At 44.8% G+C, this 21114-nt stretch overlaps 1 protein-coding gene across 2 annotated transcripts in view; it reads left to right on the top strand.

Moving 5' to 3' along the window:
* LOC143277396 (DNA repair protein XRCC1-like) overlaps window positions 1-21114 on the top strand; it is a 41280-nt gene that overhangs the window by 13093 nt on the left and 7073 nt on the right. Inside the window, exons 6-13 of one of the 2 annotated variants that reach the window (XM_076582187.1) lie at window positions 2890-3022; window positions 4649-4827; window positions 6116-6266; window positions 8030-8198; window positions 10873-10986; window positions 12851-12990; window positions 17747-17803; window positions 19875-19932. In XM_076582187.1, coding sequence (XP_076438302.1) covers window positions 2890-3022; window positions 4649-4827; window positions 6116-6266; window positions 8030-8198; window positions 10873-10986; window positions 12851-12990; window positions 17747-17803; window positions 19875-19932 — 1001 coding nt within the window. The remainder of the gene's footprint in view (window positions 1-2889; window positions 3023-4648; window positions 4828-6115; window positions 6267-8029; window positions 8199-10872; window positions 10987-12850; window positions 12991-17746; window positions 17804-19874; window positions 19933-21114) is intronic. The other variant, XM_076582188.1, reaches the window with a different exon arrangement.

The following is a 21114-nucleotide window of genomic DNA, read 5'->3' as shown; positions in this document are numbered from 1 at the left end:
TATGTGCAGACCTGCTAGTGCCTGAACCCCCTTCATGTGTATATGCAAGCAGAAGATCAAATATGCACGTTAAAGATCCTGTAATCCATGTCAGCGTTCGGTGGGTTATGGAAACAAGAACATACCCAGCATGCACACCCCCGAAAACGGAGTATGGCTGCCTACATGGAGGGGTAAAAAACGGTCATACACGTAAAAGCCCACTCGTGTGCATACGAGTGAACGTGGGAGTTGCAGCCCACGAACGCAGAAGAAGAAGAAGAAGATCCCCACTCTCTCGGCCAAGAGGGCTTTAGGACAGTCTGTGTTGGGATGGTTCCCAAAGGCCAACTAGCCCCCAAGCCTGCAGCGCTGAGAACCAGTGCAATGTGGCCTCCTAGTTTGAGAGTCATAGTCCTTCACAAAAGGCTAAACAGGAACTGAATTGCCACCGCAGTGGAGAAACCATTCATCATGCAGCTCTCAGTCTGCGGTTGGAACAACTGTAAGTTCATGTCAATGCCCGATATAAGTGGAGTGATGGCCTAGAGGTAACGAGTCTGCCTAGGAAGCGAGAGAATCTGAGCGTGCTGGTTCGAATCACAGCTCAGCCGCCGATATTTTCTCCCCCTCCACTAGACCTTGAGTGGTGGTCTGAACGCTAGTCATTCGGATGAGACGATAAACCGAGGTCCCGTGTACAGCATGCATGTAAAAGAACCCACGGCAACAAAAGTGTTGTTCCTGGCAAAATTCTGTAAAAAATCCACTTCGATTGGAAAAACACATAAAACTGCATGCAAGAAAAAAAAACAAAAAAAAAGGGTGGCGCTGTAGTGTAGCGACGCACTCTCCCTGGGGAGAGCAGCCCGAATTTCACACAGAGAATTCTGTTGTGATTAAAAGAAATACAAATACAAATACGAATAAGCTGAGCAGTTCTTGCTGCTAGTACTACTTGACCAAAACTAGTTTGCCGTATTTACTATTTTCTATTCTTATCAGTCTTCTTTTTCAGACAATTATCCAGTCTTTTTAAAAAAAAAAATCATTATTAAAACTTCCAGGAGATTATCGGCCGTAGTACTTTCGTTTTCTCCACTTAGGCGGATAGTAGTTTGCACAGGACAGGAATGTCAGACCCCTGCCAGAGTCTGCACTAGTTGGGTCACGGTAAGTATGTTATTTAAACGTAATTTTAGATAGAAAATTTCCTATTAAAACCATATTTCATTTTCTAATAATGGCATTCTCATTTTCATGTTCAAATCACTTCATCTCATTTGTAGTATTTATTTCAGTCATATTTCTGCTATTTATATCTTTTGTTTTCATGTTCAAACCACATTTTAATCACACATACTTAACCGTGACCCACTAGTGCAGCCTCTTTTTCCGGCAGCCATCTTGACTCCTGCTCCTGTGCTCTGCATACGGCTAAGTTTTTTTCATATTTTCTGTCTGTCTATCGATTCTTTGGCGCTCCCGTTTTGTGTCCGATGCTGAATCACAACAGGTCACAGACTACTCGGCCCGATTGGGCGATCGAGCTCGTATTAGGGCGCAATCACAATCGACCGGAGGACACAGTGAATACTTAGAACAAGAAAGGCAAGGCCTTCAAGACTCACTTGTGATACACTTTAAAAAAAATCCAAGTTTTTAGGTATTGAGTATAATGCATTTACTGTTATATTTATATTTTTTGTATTCTCTAAACTTGGCACTTTGATCTGATATTCGACCCAACAAAGGATCTGTCATTATTATCATTTTTTTGTTCAAACAGGAACTTCTTTTGCTAAGCATGGAAGTTTTATTTATTGCAAACGTTTTGGTTTAGATAGCAGAACAAGGGAAATTACTCTGCTGGGGAACTTACTTTGCTTTAAACTGATCTTTCTCATCTTAAACATTACATTTTGAAATTATACTCAATACATAAAAAGCTTGGATTTTAAAAAAAAAAGTGCATCACAAGTGAGTCTTGAAGGCCTTGCCTCTCTTGTTTCAAAATATAATGTTTAAGATGAGAAAGATCAGTTTAAAGCAAATTAACTCCACTAGCATTACAGAGTAATTTCCCCTTTTTACTATCTGCAGCAAAACGTTTGCAAAATAAATAAAAATTCCATGCTTAGCAAAAGAAGTTCCTGTTTGAACAAAAAATGATAATAATGACTGCTCTAGCTGTTGGGTCAGAATATCAGATCAAAATGCCAAATTTAGAGAATACAAAAAATATAAATATAACAGTAAATGCAGTTTGCATATAATTAGGCTTCATTCTTTATTTTTTTGTGCCAATCCCAGAAGAGCAATATTGTTTTAAACAAGATGACTGGAAAGAACTGGATTTTTCCTATTTTTATGCCAAATTTGGTGTCAACTGACAAAGTAGTTGCAGAGAAAATGTCAATGTTAAAGTTTACCACGGACACACACACACACACACACACACACACACACACACACACAGACAACCGAACACTGGGTTAAAACATAGACTCACTTTGTTTACACAAGTGAGTCAAAAATCGTGTTGACACTTTCAAAAATTAAAATACAAAACTCATTTCATTACTCTTTGATAAGCCTTGCGCACTATTAGATTATAAAAATCTCTCTATATAATTATGGGGGCTCTCACTTCCCCTGATTTCCAGCGTGCTGAAGGCCTTACAGGCCTAAAGGCCTTCATATCGACATGATATGATTTGACACTGGGCCCTCCACCTCGGGCTCCGCCTACAACGCTAACCCTCCACCTCCTCCTCCACTGCCTCCGCTCCCTCCGGTCGACTCCATACCTCCACCATCTCCTACGCCTCTTCAAATCACATTTTAGTTTATTAAAAAGATTTTTTTTTTTTCCCTTTTTTTTTCTTTTCGTTTTCTTCTTATTTCCAGAAGGAAGGCATGAAAAAGCTGGGAGCATTTTTCGTGAAGAAAGACGACGATGAAGAGGACGACATCAAAGTTGGAACGCTGTTTGCAAACAAGGGGAAGAAGGAGACGACAACGACACCGCCGTCTCTGACTGGTAGGAAATAAAGCACAATGACTTTTCTTTTGGGGGGTTGGGAGGGTTATTTAAAAAAAAACCCACCTCTTTCCCCAGACTAAATATCTGCATTTTTCCACCTCCTGCCCACTCCAGTTTACCCTCTACTGAAATCATCATGTGGTGTGTGTGTGTGTGTGTAGGTGGGTGTTTGTGTGTGCGTGAGCGTGTGTGTGTGTGTGTGCGCATATGTGCATGTACAGGGTATTTTTTGTCTTGTGTGAGTGTGTGTGTGTGTGTGTGTGATAAAGTATCTGCAATTTGTAGTATTGTCTTGGTGTATCGATACACATACATGTGTTGTTTTCTTCACATGCAGAGGTGCGTTATCATGCACAGTTGTGTATGTGTTGTTTCATGTATTTTGTATTTTGTATTTCTTTTTATCACAACAGATTTATCTGTGTGAAATTCGGGCTGCTCTCCCCAGGGAGAGCGCGTCGCTATACTACAGCGCCACCCATTTTTTTGTATTTTTCCTGCATGCAGTTTTATTTGTTTTTCCTATTGACGTGGATTTTTCTACGGAACTTTGCCAGGAACAACCCTTTTGTTGCCATGGGTTCTTTTACGTGCGCTAAGTGTGTGCTGCACACGGGACCTCGGTTTATCGTCTCATCCGAATGACTAGCGCCCAGACCACCACTCAGCGTCTAGTGGAGGGGGAGAAAATATCGGCGGCTGAGCCGTGATTCGAACCAGCGCGCTCAGATTCTCTTGCTTCCTAGGCGGACGCGTTACTTCTAGGCCATCACTTCATGCCATGTGAGGCGCCAGGAGCCCATCATATGGGGGAGTTAGCGCCGTATTAGTGCTGTATGTTTTTATTTTTATGACTACTTTACGCTCTCAGTCACACGATTCTGTTTGTGTCGAAGCAAGACAGTGGACTTGCTCACATCAAACTTGGACATGGGGGGAAAGGTTAGTCAGTTTGGTATTTTGAGGGGGAGTTGGCTGTGACTGTCCACCTTTGTTACCCTGTGAAAATCGGTCCGTTTAACATGAGCCCTAGATGTCGACTTAAGCTGCCAGTGGTGATGAACTGTCCAGTCGACTAAAGTCGCCTGTGGCGATGAAACAGATGAACCTTTATATTCCAGTGTTTTTGTTTTTTGTTTTCTTATTACATATATATGTTAAAGAAAAAAAAGATTCTTGGAAAAAGGGAGATAAACAAAGGAAAAAAATGTGAAGGCATCTGACTGTGATGATGTTTGACAATGCTTTTGGTGAGGAAAATTTTTTTTTTTTTTTAAACATTTTTTCATTGTACATCACTACAAATATCATGTCTACATACTTGCATTCCAGTGCACATGTGTTTGTACACTTACAAACACACATGCATATACATGTACCCACACACACACGCACCCACACCGCTCAAACACACACTCACACACACCTATCAAACACACACTCACACACACACACACACATATGCGTGCACACACACATTCTTTCTCTCTCTCTCTCTCTCTCTCTCCATCCCACCTCTCACCCTACCTATCACACTCTCCCCTCAACCCCCACACACACCAGGTGCACCACTAAACCAACACCCCCCCCCCCCTCCCCCCCCCACATCAAAACATGCCCCAGGGGCAGCAGCAGTGAGAGCCGCCTCACGCCTGGCAGAAGAGACGCACGCTTTGTCGTCTTCTCGTCCGTCAACCAGTCGCCTTGCCCAGGGCAACAGCGCCTCCGCCAACGCCAAACCTTCCCCTGCCGCCGCCACCACCGCGCGTCCCTCCGCTCCTCCAGCTGCTAAACCCAGTTCTGTGAGTGAATTGAAGGGATGGATGTGTTGCTTTTTGATCCTTGTCTGACGGGCCGCAATAGCCGAGTGGTTAAAGCATTTGACTTTCAGTCTGAGGGTCTCTGGTTTGAATCTTGGTAATGGCACCCGGTGGGCAAAGGGTGGAGATTTTTCTGATCTCCCAGGTCAAGGTATGTGCAGACCTGCTTAGTGCCTGAACCCCCTTTGTGTGTACACGCGAGCAGAAGATCAAATACGCACGTTAAAGATCCTGTAATCCATGTCAGCGTTCAGTGGGTTATGGAAACAAGAACATACCCAGCATGCACACCCTTGAAAACGGAGTATGGCTGCCTTCATGGCAGAGTAAAAACGGTCATATACGTAAAAGTCCCCCCGTGTACATACAAGTGAACGTGGGACTTGCAGCCCACGAACGCAGAAGAAGAAGAAGGAGGAGAAGAAGGAGCAGGTCCTTTGGTCCAACCTTTGTCATGTTCTGTGTGCATTGGACTCGTTGCTCACCCCCAAAAGCGGAGTATGGCTGCCTACATGGCGGGGTAAAAACGGTCGTACACGTAAAAGCCCACTCGTGTGCATACGAGTGAAAGTGGGGGTTGCAGCCCACGAACGAAGAAGAAGAAGAAGGACTCTTTGCTGTGGGCTGAGATATTGTGTGGGATGAGCGACAGAGCCTGTGGACGCATAATGGCTTTCCCGTTTTCCCGATGTCTTGTTGACTCACTTGTGTAAACAAAGTGAGTATGTTTTAACCCGGTGTTCAGTTGTCTGTGTGTGTGTGTGTGTGTGTCCGTGTGTCTGTGGTAAACTTTAACATTGACATTTTGACATTTTCTCTGCAAATACTTTGTCAGTTGACACCAAATTTGGCATAAAAATAGGAAAAATTCAGTTCTTTCCAGTCATCTTGTTTAAAACAATATTGCACCTCTGGGATGGGCACAAAAAAAAAGAAAAAAAAAGAAGCCTAATTATATGCAAACTGCATTTACTGTTATATTTATATTTTTTGTATTCTCTAAACTTGGCACTTTGACCTCTTATTCTGACCCAACAACAAGAGGAGTCATTATTATCATTTTTTGTTCAAACAGGAACTTCTTTTGCTAAGCATGGAATTTTTATTTATTTTGCAAACGTTTTGGCGCAGATAGTAAAAAAAGGGAAATTACTCTGTAATTAATGCTAGGGGACCTAATTTATCTCAAGTGAGTCTTGAAGGCCTTGCCTCTCTTGTTTTGTTGATTGTTTTGTTGACTGACGATAGACAGCGTGGATGTTCACCACAGAAAAAGCATGGAGTGAGTGACGAAGGCAGTGACACGGAGGAGGAGGAAGCCCCGCCCCCAAGAACGCCGCTGAAGCGCCAATCATCCAGTTTGTCGTCCGTCACCAGCACTCGCTCCGGGGATGCCCCGCCCCCTTTGAAGAGAACTAAAAGTAAATATTGAAAAAATGTGTTTTAAGTGTGTGTATGTGTGCGTGTGTGTGTGTGTGTGTGTGTGTGGTTTTCTGAATTCCTCCATGCCCCAATAGGGGTCAAAGGTTAATTGAATCGTGAAATCTTGCGGATGTGCGTGCGCGTGCGTGTGTGTGTATGTGTCTGTGTGTGTCTCAGAAGAGAGAAAGAAAGAGACAGGGAGAGATAGAGACCATACACACACCCATGCATTTTTGTGAGTGTGAGTATTTGTGTTTCTATACATGTGTTCATATGTGTGTGTGTGTGCAACAGTGCAGTTGTCGTCAGCATATGTGTGTGGATGTGTTTCAAACAGATGTTAGTCTGACATAAGTTAACCTGACAAAAAAAATGGGCGCTGTTCTGTGGACATGATTGCATGTTCAGGTCCTTCACTGGACGACTAATTAACAACAGAATTTGCTGTAGTTTTGTATCGTTATCGTTTATATACACACAATGAACCCGTTCACTGCAAGGGAAACAACTCCTGCTGCAGGGTCTCTGGCAGGGAATTTTCAGTGAAAATGGATATGAATTAACAACGAAAAAGTTCTGCTGGCTACATCATCAAAAAAGTATGCAAACCATGTTTTCCTGAAAGGAAATTGATGAACCTTGTGTTGAAAACATGGTAATCATGGGATATACAGATTATGGTTTTGAGTTCAGTGAAGTTTCTCAAGGAGGCGTCGCTGCGTTCGGACAAATCATGGGAGGGCTGGCTAGGATGCAGGGCCTGTGTGGAGCTGTTGTCACAACCACAGTGGTGCAAACCAAGGGATGTTGTAGGCAAGGGGGGGGGGAAGAAGGGATGCCTTACAAACATGGTTGGAATGAAGGGCATGTGTGTCCGGAGTGGCACGCCCAAGCTGGACTGCCTCATCCCTTCTTTGCGCCAAGTGAGGGCATCTTTAGGTGTGTGTGTGTGTGTGTGTGTGTGTGTGTGTAGTAGTAGTAGTAGTAGTAGTAGTAGTCTTCAGTTTAACGTCTTCCACTTTAAGTGATATTAGATGGGGGAAAAAAAAGAAAAAAAAAAGGTGGTGGGGGTGGAGGGTGGAGCGTGGTGGTGGGAACGGTATTGGGCAGAGGGTGATGAATGAAGTGTGTGTGTGCACGTATGTGTGTGTGTGTGTGTGTGGTGGGGAAAGATACAGAGCATTGGAAAAAATAAGACATTAAAAGGGGAGACATAGGCACAATATAGAAGGAAACGCTAACATCAAACAACTGTAACAACTATAACAAATGTCCAATTGGACTATGCAGCAAACCTTCTGCAATAGCAGATAACATCTTGAAATTGTCAAAAATACATTCAAAAGAATTTTCCGAGAAAGTGTGTGTGTGTGTGTGTGCGTGTGTGTGATCACCATGCACACATCAATTATCATGTAAAAAGAAAAAACATTTGGGTAAGGTAAACATTTTAAGATAGAGTGAAAGAACTGTGATTGTGTGTGTGTGTGTTTGTGTGCATGTGTGTGCACATGCACACGTGTGTGTGTGCGCATGCATGCATGTGTGCGTGTGTGTGTGTATGTGTGCGTGCATGTGTGTATGTGTGTGTGCGCGCACGCATGTGTGTGTGTGCACATGTGCTTGTGTGTGTGTATGTGCGCACACGCATGTGTGTGTGTGTGTGCGCACACATGTGTGCATGTGTACGTGCGTGCGTGTGTGTGCGTGCGTGTGTTTATTCAGTTCAGTTCACACCACAGCCGTCTGGTTTCTGTTTCAGCGGAGCCCCCCAAGCCGTCACCGGCCAGGGCCTTCAGCCAGCTGATGGAGAAAGTGACCTTCGTGCTGAGTGGGTTCCAGAACCCGTACCGCGGGGAGCTTCGGGAGAAGGCCCTGGAGATGGGAGCTGTGTACAAGCCTGACTGGGGCAAGGGATGTACCCACCTCATGTGAGTGCCCATGATGGGTGCAATAGCTGAACGGTTTGACGGGTACAATAGCTGAGTGGTTAAAGCGTTGGACTTTCAATCTGAGGGTCCCAGGTTCAGATCTTGGTAATGGCGCCTGGTGGGTAAAGGGTGGAGATTTTTCCAGTCTCCCAGGTCAACATATGTGCAGACCTGCTTGTGCGTGAACAATCCCTTCATGTGTATACAGCAAGCAAAAGATCAGATTCGCCCGTTAAACATCCTGTAATCCATGTCAGCGTTTGGTGGGTTATGGAAACAAGAACATACCCAGCATGCACACCCCCGAAAACGGAGTATGGCTGCCTACATGGCGGGGTAAAAACGGTCATACACATAAAAGCCCACTCGTGTGCATACTAGTGAACGTGGGAGTTGCAGCCCACGAACGCAGAAGAAGAAGAAGACGACTGTTCGGCTGTCACAACCATCCTGAAGGGATTATTCTCACACACTGTGCGTCAGTGTGCACAACAGAGAAAAGCTTGTTTTAACTCTTTCCGTACAAACGTCGAAAAAAAAAGAGGTTGTGGTGACAGCGTTTCGCTGCTGCTGACATCATTAACATGTTGCAGTCCGAAAGTTCTCATTATGAAGAGGTGAGTGAATACAAAGAATACAGCATTTCTAGCGACGAAAACTATAGGCTGGGCCATTCACACACCCACTGGACATTAGATGGGGTCTGTGTGGGGAGGAAGAAAGGGAGAAGACTGGCCATCCCAAGGGAGGTAAGAGTCAGCAGATTGAGGGACATGGTGGTGAAGTGTGTTTGTTTTGTTTGTTTGTTGTTTATTTTCAAGTGTTTCTGTTCGCAGTTGTGTGTATTGTAGCAAGTGGATTGTAGTTCTTGGTATTGTAAAAATTGGATGAGATTAGAAAAAAGAAAATTTTATAAGTTTGTAGATTGAGAGCCATGATACTTACTTAGTCCTCTTTATAGCCCTGTCAGGTCAGGGGCGTAGCCCTTGCTGCTGGCACCATGTAACCCAATACTACCTGCTGCATGTGAAGTCTCCCAACGACGGACCAGACAGAGGAGGAAACCTTTCCCAACGGCTGTGAAAGCGGAAGAGGATGACCAAAGGGCAGGGGGAGCTCTTATCCTTGGCTGGAAGTCCTCCTAGGAGATGGAACTCTGAAGAAAAAAACCTGCACCTGCCGAGGCCGTTCTACACGTGGCAGTGTCTGCACCTGTGGGACTGAGCGTCGGTAGGCGAGAGAGTGGGGGAAGGGACTGCACAACTCCTCTTCACTAGAAAAAAAAAAGTCACCTGTGCTGGTCAGGCAACCAGGCTCACACCGACAGATAAGCCTGCGTGCCTGCCCATCTGTCGGTCCGACGGGAGACTCCATCATTTATTGCCCTGTGGTGCACAAGGCCTGTTTGTAGATTGAGAGCCATGATACTTACTCAGTCCTCTTAACTCACTCAGTACGGCCAGTCCTCTCTTCTCCTCTACACAGACCCCTCGGATGTCCAGTGGGTGTCTGAATGACCCAGCCTTTAGCTTCCATCATAAGAATTGTGGTATTTTTTGTCAACATTCACCTCTTCAGTGTAAGAGCCTTTCGACTGCAATATTTTGATGATGATAATTGGGGTGAAACGCTGTTAACGTCGTCTCTTTCGCCGTTCATATGGAGAGAGTTAATTGCCCTGTGTTGCATAAGGCCTCCATTAGAGATTTTTCCACTGCTTCCTGTCTTGTGCTGTCTTTGCCAGTTCACAGGTTAAATGTTCTTCTTCTTCTTCTTCTGCGTTCACTCGTATGCACACGAGTGGGCTTTTACGTGTATGACCGTTTTTACCCCGCCATGTAGGCAGCCATACTCCGTTTTCGGGGGTGTGCATGCTGAGTATGTTCTTGTTTCCATAACCCACCAAACGCTGACATGGATTATAGGATCTTTAACGTGCGTATTTGATCTTCTGCTTGCATATACACACGAAGGGGGTTCAGGCACTAGCAGGTCTGCACATATGTTGACCTGGGAGATCGTAAAAATCTCCACCCTTTACCCACCAGGCGCCGTCACCGTGATTCGAACCCGGGACCCTCAGATTGACAGTCCAATGCTTTAACCACTCGGCTATTGCGCCCGTCATTAAATGTTCTTTTTACACATACCATAGCTTCCCCCAGGTACAGCCATTATCCTGCTGGTCTTTTTTCATCTGTGTTTGTCATGTCTTCCCTGCTCATCAGCATGATTTTTTGATATGTTTGATAGATTAGTGTTTAAAAAATGTTTTTTATTGTTGTTGTTATTTGCTTTAACGTGGTTAGTTGTTCTTTTTTTTTTTCTAAAATCCTGGGTCATTATTTTTCTTTTCTTTTTATATAAGTTGTTGAACTTTTGCCCCAGTTCTGTTTTTTATTGTTTTTTTTTTTGTTTTGTTTTGTGACTCACATGCGTAAAAGTGAGTCGATGTAATGACAACCTGGTTTCCAAATTTGATGAGGGAACAGTTTTCCAGTTTCAGTTTCTCGATGAGGCGTGACTGCGTTCAGACAAAACCACACGCTCTGTATGAATTAACTGCCCCGATGGCCTTAGGCTGTGGGACCTTGAACTTTGAACTTTGAACCTCTTTAAGTGTTTTGTCCTGTGATGAAAGCTGATGATGATGATGACATTGCTTTGTCCACAGCTGTGCCTTCACCAACACCCCCAAGTACAACCAGGTCAACGGTCGCGGCCGCATCGTCAGCAAGCAGTGGATCAACGACTGTTACAAGCAGAAGAAACTGTTGCCGTGGAGAAAGTGAGTGAAACGTGGTCGTCGCATGGACTGACGGATGGGATGTCAAAAATGAATTCAGGATCATGTTGTGAGCAATATAAGGTTTTGATCCTAATGCCTACAGCCCTCTATGCTGAGAGGTTCTGATCCTAATGCCGACTGTCCTAAAGCCCTCTACGCTGAGAGGTTTTGATCCTAACGCCGATTGTCCTAAAGCCCTCTATGCTGAGAGGTTTCGATCCTAACGCCGACTGTCCTAAAGACCTCTATGCTGAGAGGTTTCGATCCTAATGCTGACTGTCCTAAAGCCCTCTTGCTGAGAGGTTTCGATCCTAACGCCGACTGTCCTAAAGCCCTCTATGCTGAGAGGTTTCGATCCTAATGCTGACTGTCCTAAAGCCCTCTATGCTGAGAGGTTTCGATCCTAACGCCGACTGTCTGAAAGCCCTCTTTGCTGAGAGGTTTCAATCCTAAGGCTGACTGTCCTAAAGCCCTCTATGCTGAGAGGTTTCGATCCTAATGCTGACTGTCCTAAAGCCGTCTACACTGAGAGGTTTTGATCCTAATGCTGACTGTCGTAAAGCCCTCTACGCTGAGAGGTTTTGATCCTAACGCCAACTGTCTAAAGCCCTCTACGCTGAGAGGTTTTGATCCTAACGCCGACTGTCCTAAAGCCCTCTACGCTGAGAGGTTTCGATCCTAACGCCGACTGTCCTAAAGCCCTCTACGCTGAGAGGTTTTGATCCTAACACCAACTGTCCTAAAGCCCTCTACGCTGAGAGGTTCGATCCTAACGCCGATTGTCTTAAAGCCTTTTAGGCTGAGAGGATGTGGAGATGTAACTTAGGCACGCCCCACTCTTATCAAATTCTAGCCCAGATAGTCTGGACAGCAGTTGCCTCTTCTGCTGTTCTGATGGTCATAGTCAGATATGACAAACTATTAATGCAGATTGTTGAGAACAGAATGAACGTGATTTGTTTTTCAGTCGTTTATTGTTAACGTTGTGGAGTGAAACTCATTGAAAAAGAAGGAATGGGTGGAAGAAGTATGAGGAATTGTTTGACACAAGCTGGCCCTCCCAACCATTTAAAAAAAAAATTTTTACTACTTCCTCTTCCTCCCTCTCTCCTTCCTCACTTCCTGGTTTCTCTTTCTCCAGCTCCCTTTCTCTCTCTCTCTCCTTTTTCTCATTAACTCTTTCCATACGAACGGCGAAAGAGATGACGTTAACAGCGTTTCACCCCAGTTACCATCATCAAAATATTGCAAGCGGAAGGCTCTTATACTGAAGACGTGAATGTTGACAAAGAATACCACAATTCTGACGACGGAAGCTAAAGGGTTGGGTCATTCAGACACCCACTGGACATCCGAGGGGTCTGTGTAGAGGAGAAGAGAGGACTGGCCGTACTGAGTGAGTTAAAGATCCTGTAATCCATGTCAGCGTTCGATGGGTTATGGAAACAAGAACATACCCAGTATACACCCTCCAGGAAAGCGGAGTATGGCTGCCTACATGGCGGGGTAAAAGCCCACTCGTGTACATACGAGTGAACGTGGGAGTTGCAGCTCACGAACGAAGAAGAAGAAGAAGAAAAGAAGGAAATTATCTCTGGAAGGCTGAAAGTTCACACATTTGATGTGGAGTGGTGTGTCTCCAGACTGTTTTCTCCGTTTTTGACTGATTGTTCAGGATATCGATTTATGACTTGAAACACCTCTTTCTGCTCCCCCCCCCCCCCCCCCCCCGGCACTACCCCCCCTCTCCCCTGGGCACTCAGGGAGTATATAACATTTTTTTTGGGTGGGGGAGGTGGGCAAAACATTATACCGCAGCAAGCGCAGGCAGAAGCCAGTGTGTCCGTGTTTGTCAATGCGGCAGGTACCGCCTCGGGAACGCGGAGTCCCCTGGCGACAGTTCTGAAGAAGAGGAGATCACTGTCAGCAAGAAGACGACGGCACCAAAAAGAGTTCCCTCCTCCACCTCTGCAGCCTCCTCCTCCCTCTCCTCCTCCGCCAAAGGTGAGTGATGTCCGGAGCTGAGTTGTGAGTTTGGTGGATTGATTGATTGATTGGTATGGATACTTATACAGCGCCTATCCTCGGCCAGGGACCAAGCTCTAAGCGCTTTACTAACATGGGGTCATTTGCTACAACAGGCTGCCTACTACCTGGGTAGAGCCGACTGACGGCTGCCACTGGGCGCTCATCATTCGTTTCCTGTGTCATTCAATCCAGATTTCAGGCACGCACACATACACACTCAGACAGACATGTAACATTTTACGTGTATGACCGTTTTGTTTATTTACCCCGCCATGTAGGCAGCCATACTCCGTTTTTCAGGGGTGTGCATGCTGGATGTGTTCTTGTTTCCATAACCCACCAAACGCTGACATGGATTACAGGATCTTTAACGTGCGTATTTAATCTTCTGTGTGTGTATACACATGAAGGGGGTTCAGACACTAAGCAGGTCTGCATATATGTTGACCCGTTAATCTCTACCCTTTACCCACCAGGCGTCGTCACCGAGATTCGAACCCAGGACCCTCAGATTGAAAGTCCAACGCTTTAACCACTCGTCTGTTGCGCCTATTGGTGGAGGAGGACTTATACAGAGAACAGATCTTGGGCCCAACAGCTGAGTGGTTAAAGTATAGGACTATCATTCTGAGAGTCCCAGGTGGGATAAAGGGTGCAGATTTCTTTTTCCTTCTTCTTCTGCGTTCATGGGCTGCAACTCCCACGTTCACTCGCATGTACACGAGTGGGCTTTAACGTGTATGACCGTTTTTACCCCGCCATGTAGGCAACCATACTCCGTTTTCGGGGGTGATTTCTTTTCCGATCTTCCAGGTCAACCGATGTGCAGATCTTCTTGGTGCCCGAACCCTCTTCATGTGTATATGCACCCAGAGGGGTGCATGGAATAAACTTCTTCTCTTGCCTTGCCTTGCCTTGTATACACATGCAGAAGATCAAATACGCACGTTAAAGATCCCCTGTAATCCATGTCACTTTTCACGTTTGTAACGAAGCTTTTGACGGCTGCAGCCAGTTTCCTGCCCAGTAGAACAATGACTAGCCTTTGCCCCCTGACCCAGTTTGAAGTGAACAAGTCGGTTGTGTTGTTTTGGCATGAGCCGAAGCCTGTGACTGAGAGTACTGTATCCAAAATATTTGGTGCTGGAGAGCGTTTTTCACACATGAACGTGGTGGTGAAAGAGTTAATGTTTGTATTGTAATGTATTGTATTGTATTACACTTATGTCACAGCAGATTTCCCTATGTGAAGTTCGGGCTGCTCTCCCCAGGGAGAGCGCGTCGCTAGAGCACATTGCCACACTGAGAGTGCCCCCCATTTTTTGGTATTTTTCCCTCAGAATTTTGCCAGGGACAACCCTTCTGTTGCCATGGGTTCTTTTATGTGCGCTAAGTGCATGCTGCACACGGGACCTTGGTTTATCATCTCATCCGAATGACTAGCGCCCAGACCACCTCTCAAGGTCTAGTGGAGGGGGAGAAAATACTGGCGACTGTGCCGGGATTCGAACCAGCGCGCTCAGATTCTCTCGCTTCCTAGGTGGACGCGTTACCTCTCGGAGAAGTTTTGTGTGAACCCAAACCTGTGTGATCCCTGATGGAGGGGCGGCGGAAGAAGCAGCCCTGGGCTGGGCACCTAGGAGAGTTCCAGGGGTGAAGAACAGAAAGGAGGAGTCTGTGCTGTGCAGACTGCATGCGGGGCACACTTTTTTTTTAATTTTACTCATTCTTACTTGTTGAAGGGGGAAGAGGCCCCTCGATGTATTCCCTGTGATGAGCCTCTCACCGTGAAACACGTGCTCCTTGACTGTTGGGATGTGCATGATGTTAGACACAGACATTACACGGCGGTTTCTTTGAAGACCTTGTTTCGTGATGTCCCTCCGTGGGCGCTGATGGACTTCTTGAAAGAAGTGAACATTTTTAATCAGATTTGAAGGTTTTAAACTAAGTTTTTTAAACTTTGAGTGGAAAGTTTGAGTGGAAAGTTTGAAGTGGTGACTCGTTTTGATTGTTTGTTTTTTTTATTCTTGTAGTAGTTATTAATGTGGCGATAGCCTTGAGATGGCCTTAGTGGTCGGCGAGGCTCTAAGCACCATAATTTCATTTCACCTAGGAGAGTTCCTAACTGTACGCCAGTTCCACTGACTTGGGGACATTCTTAACTCTCTCCATACAAACGGCGAAAGAGACGATGTTAACATCGTTTCACCCCAATTATCATCATCAAAATAATGCAAGCGGAAGGCTCTTATACTGAAGAGGTGAATATTGACAAGGAATACCACAATTCTGATGACAGAAGCTAAAGGTTGGGTCATTCAGACACCCACTGGACATCCGAGGGGTCTGTGTAGAGGAGAAGAGAAGACTGGCCGTACTGAGTGAGTTAATGCTGAGCAGACTTACTGCCGCAGAGATCGCTCAGGCAACCCAGCTGTGGATGAGGGCAGGTGGAGGGTTAGGTAGGGAGGGGGAGGGGATTGGGGAGGAGGGTGGGGGGGGGTGTTGGGTGGGGATTGATGGTGTGGGAGGATGGTTTGGGGAGGGGTTGGGTGAGTTGGGAGGGTGGTTTAGTGTGTGTGTGTGGGGGGGTGGAGGGGTGGGGGGGTGCGGTTTGCAGGCCATGTGTATTGTGTAGCCTGTGTTTGACATACACACTTGTATTGCGCATACACATGCATGCACACACACACACACACACACGCACACACACACACACGCACACGTAAAAACATGCATGCACACACACACTGAAGTGCACACACACATTCACAAACACACACACATGTGCACACATTCACACACACACACATACACACACACACATGCACACACACACTGAAGTGCACACAGACATTCACAAACACACACACATACACACACACACGCACACATTATCGCACGCTCGCGCACACACACACACATGTGCACACGTTCACACGTGCATACACACACACACACACATGCACTCACACACATTATCACTCACACACACACACACACACACACACACACATATGTATGCACAGGTTTATACATTCATATACCTACAACCCCCGAAAACGGAGTATGACTGCCAACATGGCGGGGTAAAAACGGTCACACACGTAAAAGCCCACTCGTGTACATACGAGTGAACGTGGGAGTTGCAGCCCATGAACGAAGAAGAGAAGGAGGATATACCTACATACTCATGTACGTATGCATGCACACACCCACATGTGCACATACACACACATACACACATTGACTGTGCACTTGAACGTACATGTCCATGACAGTAAACCAAATGGCTCACTGAACCTTTTCAAGAAGAAAATATTTGTATTCTGTGTGTGTGTGTGTGTGTTTGTGTGCTTGTGTGTGTGTGTGTGTGTTGTTGTTGTTTTCAGTTTAACGTCTTTCCACTTTAAGTGATATCAGATGAAAAAAAAAAAAAAGAACAAGAGAGGCAAGGCCTTCAAGACTCACTTGTGACTGAGAGTAAAACACACATGCTTTTTATGTATTGAGTTTAATTTCAAAATGTAATGTTTAAGATGAGAAAGATCAGTTTAAAGCAAATTAAGTCCCCTAGCATTAATTACAGAGTAATTTCCCTTTTTTACTATCTGCACCAAAACGTTTGCAAAATAAATAAAACTTCCATGCTTAGCAAAAGAAGTTCCTGTTTGAACAAAAAATGATAATAATGACTGCTCTTGTTGTTGGGTCAGAATATCAGATCAGAGTGCCAAGTTTAGAGAATACAAAAAATATAAATATAACAGTAAATGCAGTTTGCATATAATTAGGCTTCATTATTTTTTTGTGCCCATCCCAGAGGTTCAATATTGTTTTAAACAAGATGACTGGAAAGAACTGAATTTTTCCTATTTTTATGCCTAATTTGGTGTCAACTGACAAAGTATTTGCAGAGAAAATGTCAATGTTGAAGTTTACCACGGACACACACACACACACACACACACAGACAACCAAACACCGGGTTAAAACATAGACTCACTTTGTTTACACAAGTGAGTCAAAAAGAAAAAACGTGGGGGTAGGGGCTGTGAGAGGGGGTGGGGGTAAAAGTGTGTGTATGTGTGGAGGGTGAATAGGGAGAGACAACGCTAGGGAAAATGGAAACGTTATGAACGCCAACATCAAACAACTATAACATCTATAACAAATGTCCTATAGTACTATGCAGCAAACCTTCTGCAATAACAAATAACATATTGGAATTGTTAACACATTCAAAAGAACTTTTGGTGAAGTCTGGCAAAAAAATATTTTAGATTCTGACATTCGAATATTACATGGTTGCTAGAAATATGTTCTCCACATATGCATCTGACATATTTGCTGAACTTAGTTATAAAAGCGTTCAGTTTTATCCTGTTTGATAATGTATGAATCTGCCTTGATCTTAGTTGTTGAATATTAATTACACTATGGTTTAAAGCTTTGCCATTTTCCTGGTATAATTCTCTGACTTTGTTCCATGATGTTTTTTCTAGTATTTGATAACTTGTTCCACGATGTTTTTTCTAGTATTCGATAACCCTCTTGTACAGAGAGAGGCACATAAAGTTCTATGGTTCCCTGTTCGTTTTTTGCACCTTTTATGTGTGTGTGTGTGTGTGTGTGTGTGCATGTGTGTGTGCATGTGTGTGTGCATGAGTGTGTGCGTGTGCGTGTGTGTGCGCGCGCGCTCGTGTGTGTGTGTGTGGATGCTTTCTAGGCAGTACAAGTGCCACTCCAAAACAGTCCAAAAGCAAAGTCAAGGAAGAATCAGATGGTGTGTATTGATCAGTTTTTGTCGCTGTGTGTGTATGTGTGCTTTTTTGTAGGAGCGATTGTGTGTGTGTGTGTGTGTGTGTGTGTGTGTTTGTATGTGATTGTGATTGTGTGTGTGTGTGTGTATATGTGTGTGTGTGTGTGTGTGTATGTGATTGTGTGTGTGTGCATGTGTGTGTGTGTGTGTGTGTGCTTGTGTGTGTGTATCTCTGTGTGTGAGTGTGTGTGTATGTGATTGTGATTGTGTGTGTGTGTGTGTATATGTGTGTGTGTGTATGTGATTGTGATTGTGTGTGTGTGTGTGTGTGATTGTGTGTGTGTGTGTGTGTGTGTGTGTGTGTGAGGCAGTGGAGATGAGGAGGTGTCTTTCTATGTGTTGTCCATGTACATCAGTTGTCATGTTTCTCCCTGTCCTTCTGTGTGTGTGTGTGTGTGTGTGTGTGTGTGTGTGTGTGTGTGTGTGTGTGTGTGTGTGTGTGTGTGTGTGTGTGTGTGTGTGTGTATGTGATTGTGATTGTGTGTGTGTGTATATGTGTGTGTGTGTGTGTGTGTGTGTGTGCGTGTGTGTGTGTGTGTGTGTGTGAGGCAGTGGAGATGAGGAGGTGTCTTTCTATGTGTTGTCCATGTACATCAGTTGTCATGTTTCTCCCTGTCCTTCTGTCTTTCTATTTTCTTTCTTCACTTTCTCTCTCTCTCTCTCTCTGTGTTTTTCTTGCACTAAGTGTCGTCTGTTGTCTGTAGCTTTGCTCATCAAATGAATACGATAAGCACATCATAAAACATGAATATTAAACGAAAGAGTTATCAGTACAATATTACGCAGTTTGCAAACGCTTAACTCACTCAGTACGGCCAGTCCTCTCTTCTCCTCTACACAGATCCCTCGGATGTCCAGTGGGTGTCTCAATGACCCAACCTTTAGCTTCCGTCGTCAGAACTGTGGTATTCTTTGTCAACATTCACCTCTTCAGTTTTAGAGCCTTCCGCTTGCAATATTTTGATGATGGTAATTGGGATGAAACGCTGTTAACGTCGTCTCTTTCGCCGTTCGTATGGAGAGAGTTAATTAAAAAAACACAACAACAACATTTTTGAAAATTTAAAAAAAACATTGGAACAGTTTTGAAAATGAAAATTGATATCTATTGATTTATAATTGATATCTCAAAATATCTATATCACTGAAAAATGCACTGTCAAAAACAGAGCAGTTGTTAATGTGTGGCATGGTGGACAGGACACGTTGTCCGCATGACAGACAGCAGGATCCCGAAGATGCTCTTGTATGGCCAGCTGAAGGAAGGCCACCACGAACTTGGAAGACCCTGCAAGCGCTTCAAGGACACCTTGAAGACAAACCTCAAAGCCTGTGACATAGACATCGCTTCCTGGGAAACTGATGTCCTTGACCGCTCTCGTTGGAGGATGCTGTGCTCTTGTGGCATAAAGATGTTTGAAAACAAGAGAATGCTGGCCATTAAGGAGAAGCGTGAGCAAAGGAAGCAGGGCTCAACTTCTGGAGACATTTTCCCTTGCAACACCTGTGGGAAGTGCTGCGCATCCAGAATCGGCCTCTTCTCCCATATGAGGACACACACTGACAGATAAGCCTGCCTGCCTACTCATCTGTCAGTCCGATGGGAGACTCCATCGGCTTCTTGTGATTAGCAGAATTTTATTTTTCTTGTCATGCTGATACCTTGTTAGATTAATGACTATACCCAGATTCAAACACTCCACTGCTGGCCGCTGTTCTTTCTGTCTCTGGACCTTGCAATTGGAATGAACTTCCTCTTTCGCTTTGTCAGGTCTCCGCACTCAGCTCTTTCAAGTCTGGCCTTAAAACCCACCTCTCCACTAGATAGCCTCCCTTCCCTGCCTCTTCCTTGTCTTCAGTTTCTCCAGTTTTAGAGTCATGCATGTGTGTGAATGACTGGTGTGAAAGCGCTTTGACTTGTCTCTGCACAAGATTCAGCGCTGTATAAATACCATTATTATTATTATCATTAATGTCATACATGTTAATGGTTGGTTTCATTGCTGTCTTTCTGTTCTGTTGCCATGCTTGAAAGTCGAGAGATACGGGGGAGACACAGACTCTGCTGATGACACTGACGAGGAGATCAGAAGGTGGGTACGACACAACGGTATCAGAATCACAATCACCTTGTGTGTACTGGTCACGGTAAAGGGTGGAGATTTTTCCTGGTGGGTAAAGGGTTGGAGATTTTTCCTGGTGGGTAAAGGGTGGAGATTTTTCCTGGTGGGTAAAGGGTTGGAGATTTTTCCTGGTGGGTAAAGGGTGGAGATTTTTCCTGGTGGGTAAAGGGTTGGAGATTTTTCCGATCTCCCAGCTCAACAGATGTGCAGACCTGCCAGTGCCTGAACCCCCTCAAATACGCACTTTAACCCTTTGAGCCCTGACCACCGATTTACCGGTGGTGGGGAGGGGTGGCATAATGCCTGGCCACCGGTTGAACGGTGCGTATACACTTGTGTCGTGTTTTGCTATTGGTTGACTTGTATTGAAGAGCCAGTCAGAAAAACCGTAATATTCTGATGTCAGCAAACGTAGTACCAACATTGCTGCGCCTTTTCACTGTGTTTTGTGCATGTGCTTTGGATAAAAAAGATCGATTTCTACCATGAAGCGTGCAGAGTCTCAACCTGACACGCCTCCTTTGATCAACTGATTCTGCATCACTATCTGTTGCAAAATCATCCGATTTGAATTCCACCTCACTATCAGAGTAATCATTGTCATACTCTACTTCTGATAAATTATCAAGCATATCAGTTACTTGCTGCGTTGTGTACAGTTGTTTCTCGCACGTTTTGTCCCTGATTTCTGCCCTGACGGGCCAGGTTGAGACTCTGCACACTTCAAGTGTTTACGCACCGCTCAACCGGTGGCTGGGCATTATGTCATTTTTCTCTGCCACCGGTAAAGCGGTGGTCAGGGCTCAAAGGGTTAAAGATCCTGATTTCCATGTCAGCATTCGGTGGGTTATGGAAACAAGAACATACCCGGCATGCAGCCCCCAGTAAACAGAGTATGGCTGCCTGCATGGCGGGGATAAAAATGGTGATACATGTAAAAGTCCGCTCGTGTGTACATGTGTATGTGGGAGTCGCAGCCCATGAATGTTTAAAAAGATGAAAAAAAAAAGAAGAAAGAATCACTTTGTTATTTCGGAGAAGTTAAGTTCCCATCTTTTCCACGATTCTAACGCTAAAAATGTTTCATAACAAAAGGAGTTAGGCCTAACGTATGCAGAACAAGTACTGTGACAGATTTCATTGTGTTCGTTC

This window comes from Babylonia areolata, chromosome 34 (assembly GCF_041734735.1).
Source record: "Babylonia areolata isolate BAREFJ2019XMU chromosome 34, ASM4173473v1, whole genome shotgun sequence".
Lineage (NCBI taxonomy): Eukaryota > Metazoa > Mollusca > Gastropoda > Neogastropoda > Buccinidae > Babylonia > Babylonia areolata.
Note: the sequence above shows the minus strand (reverse complement) of the source record. Positions and strands in the feature narration are given on the sequence as shown.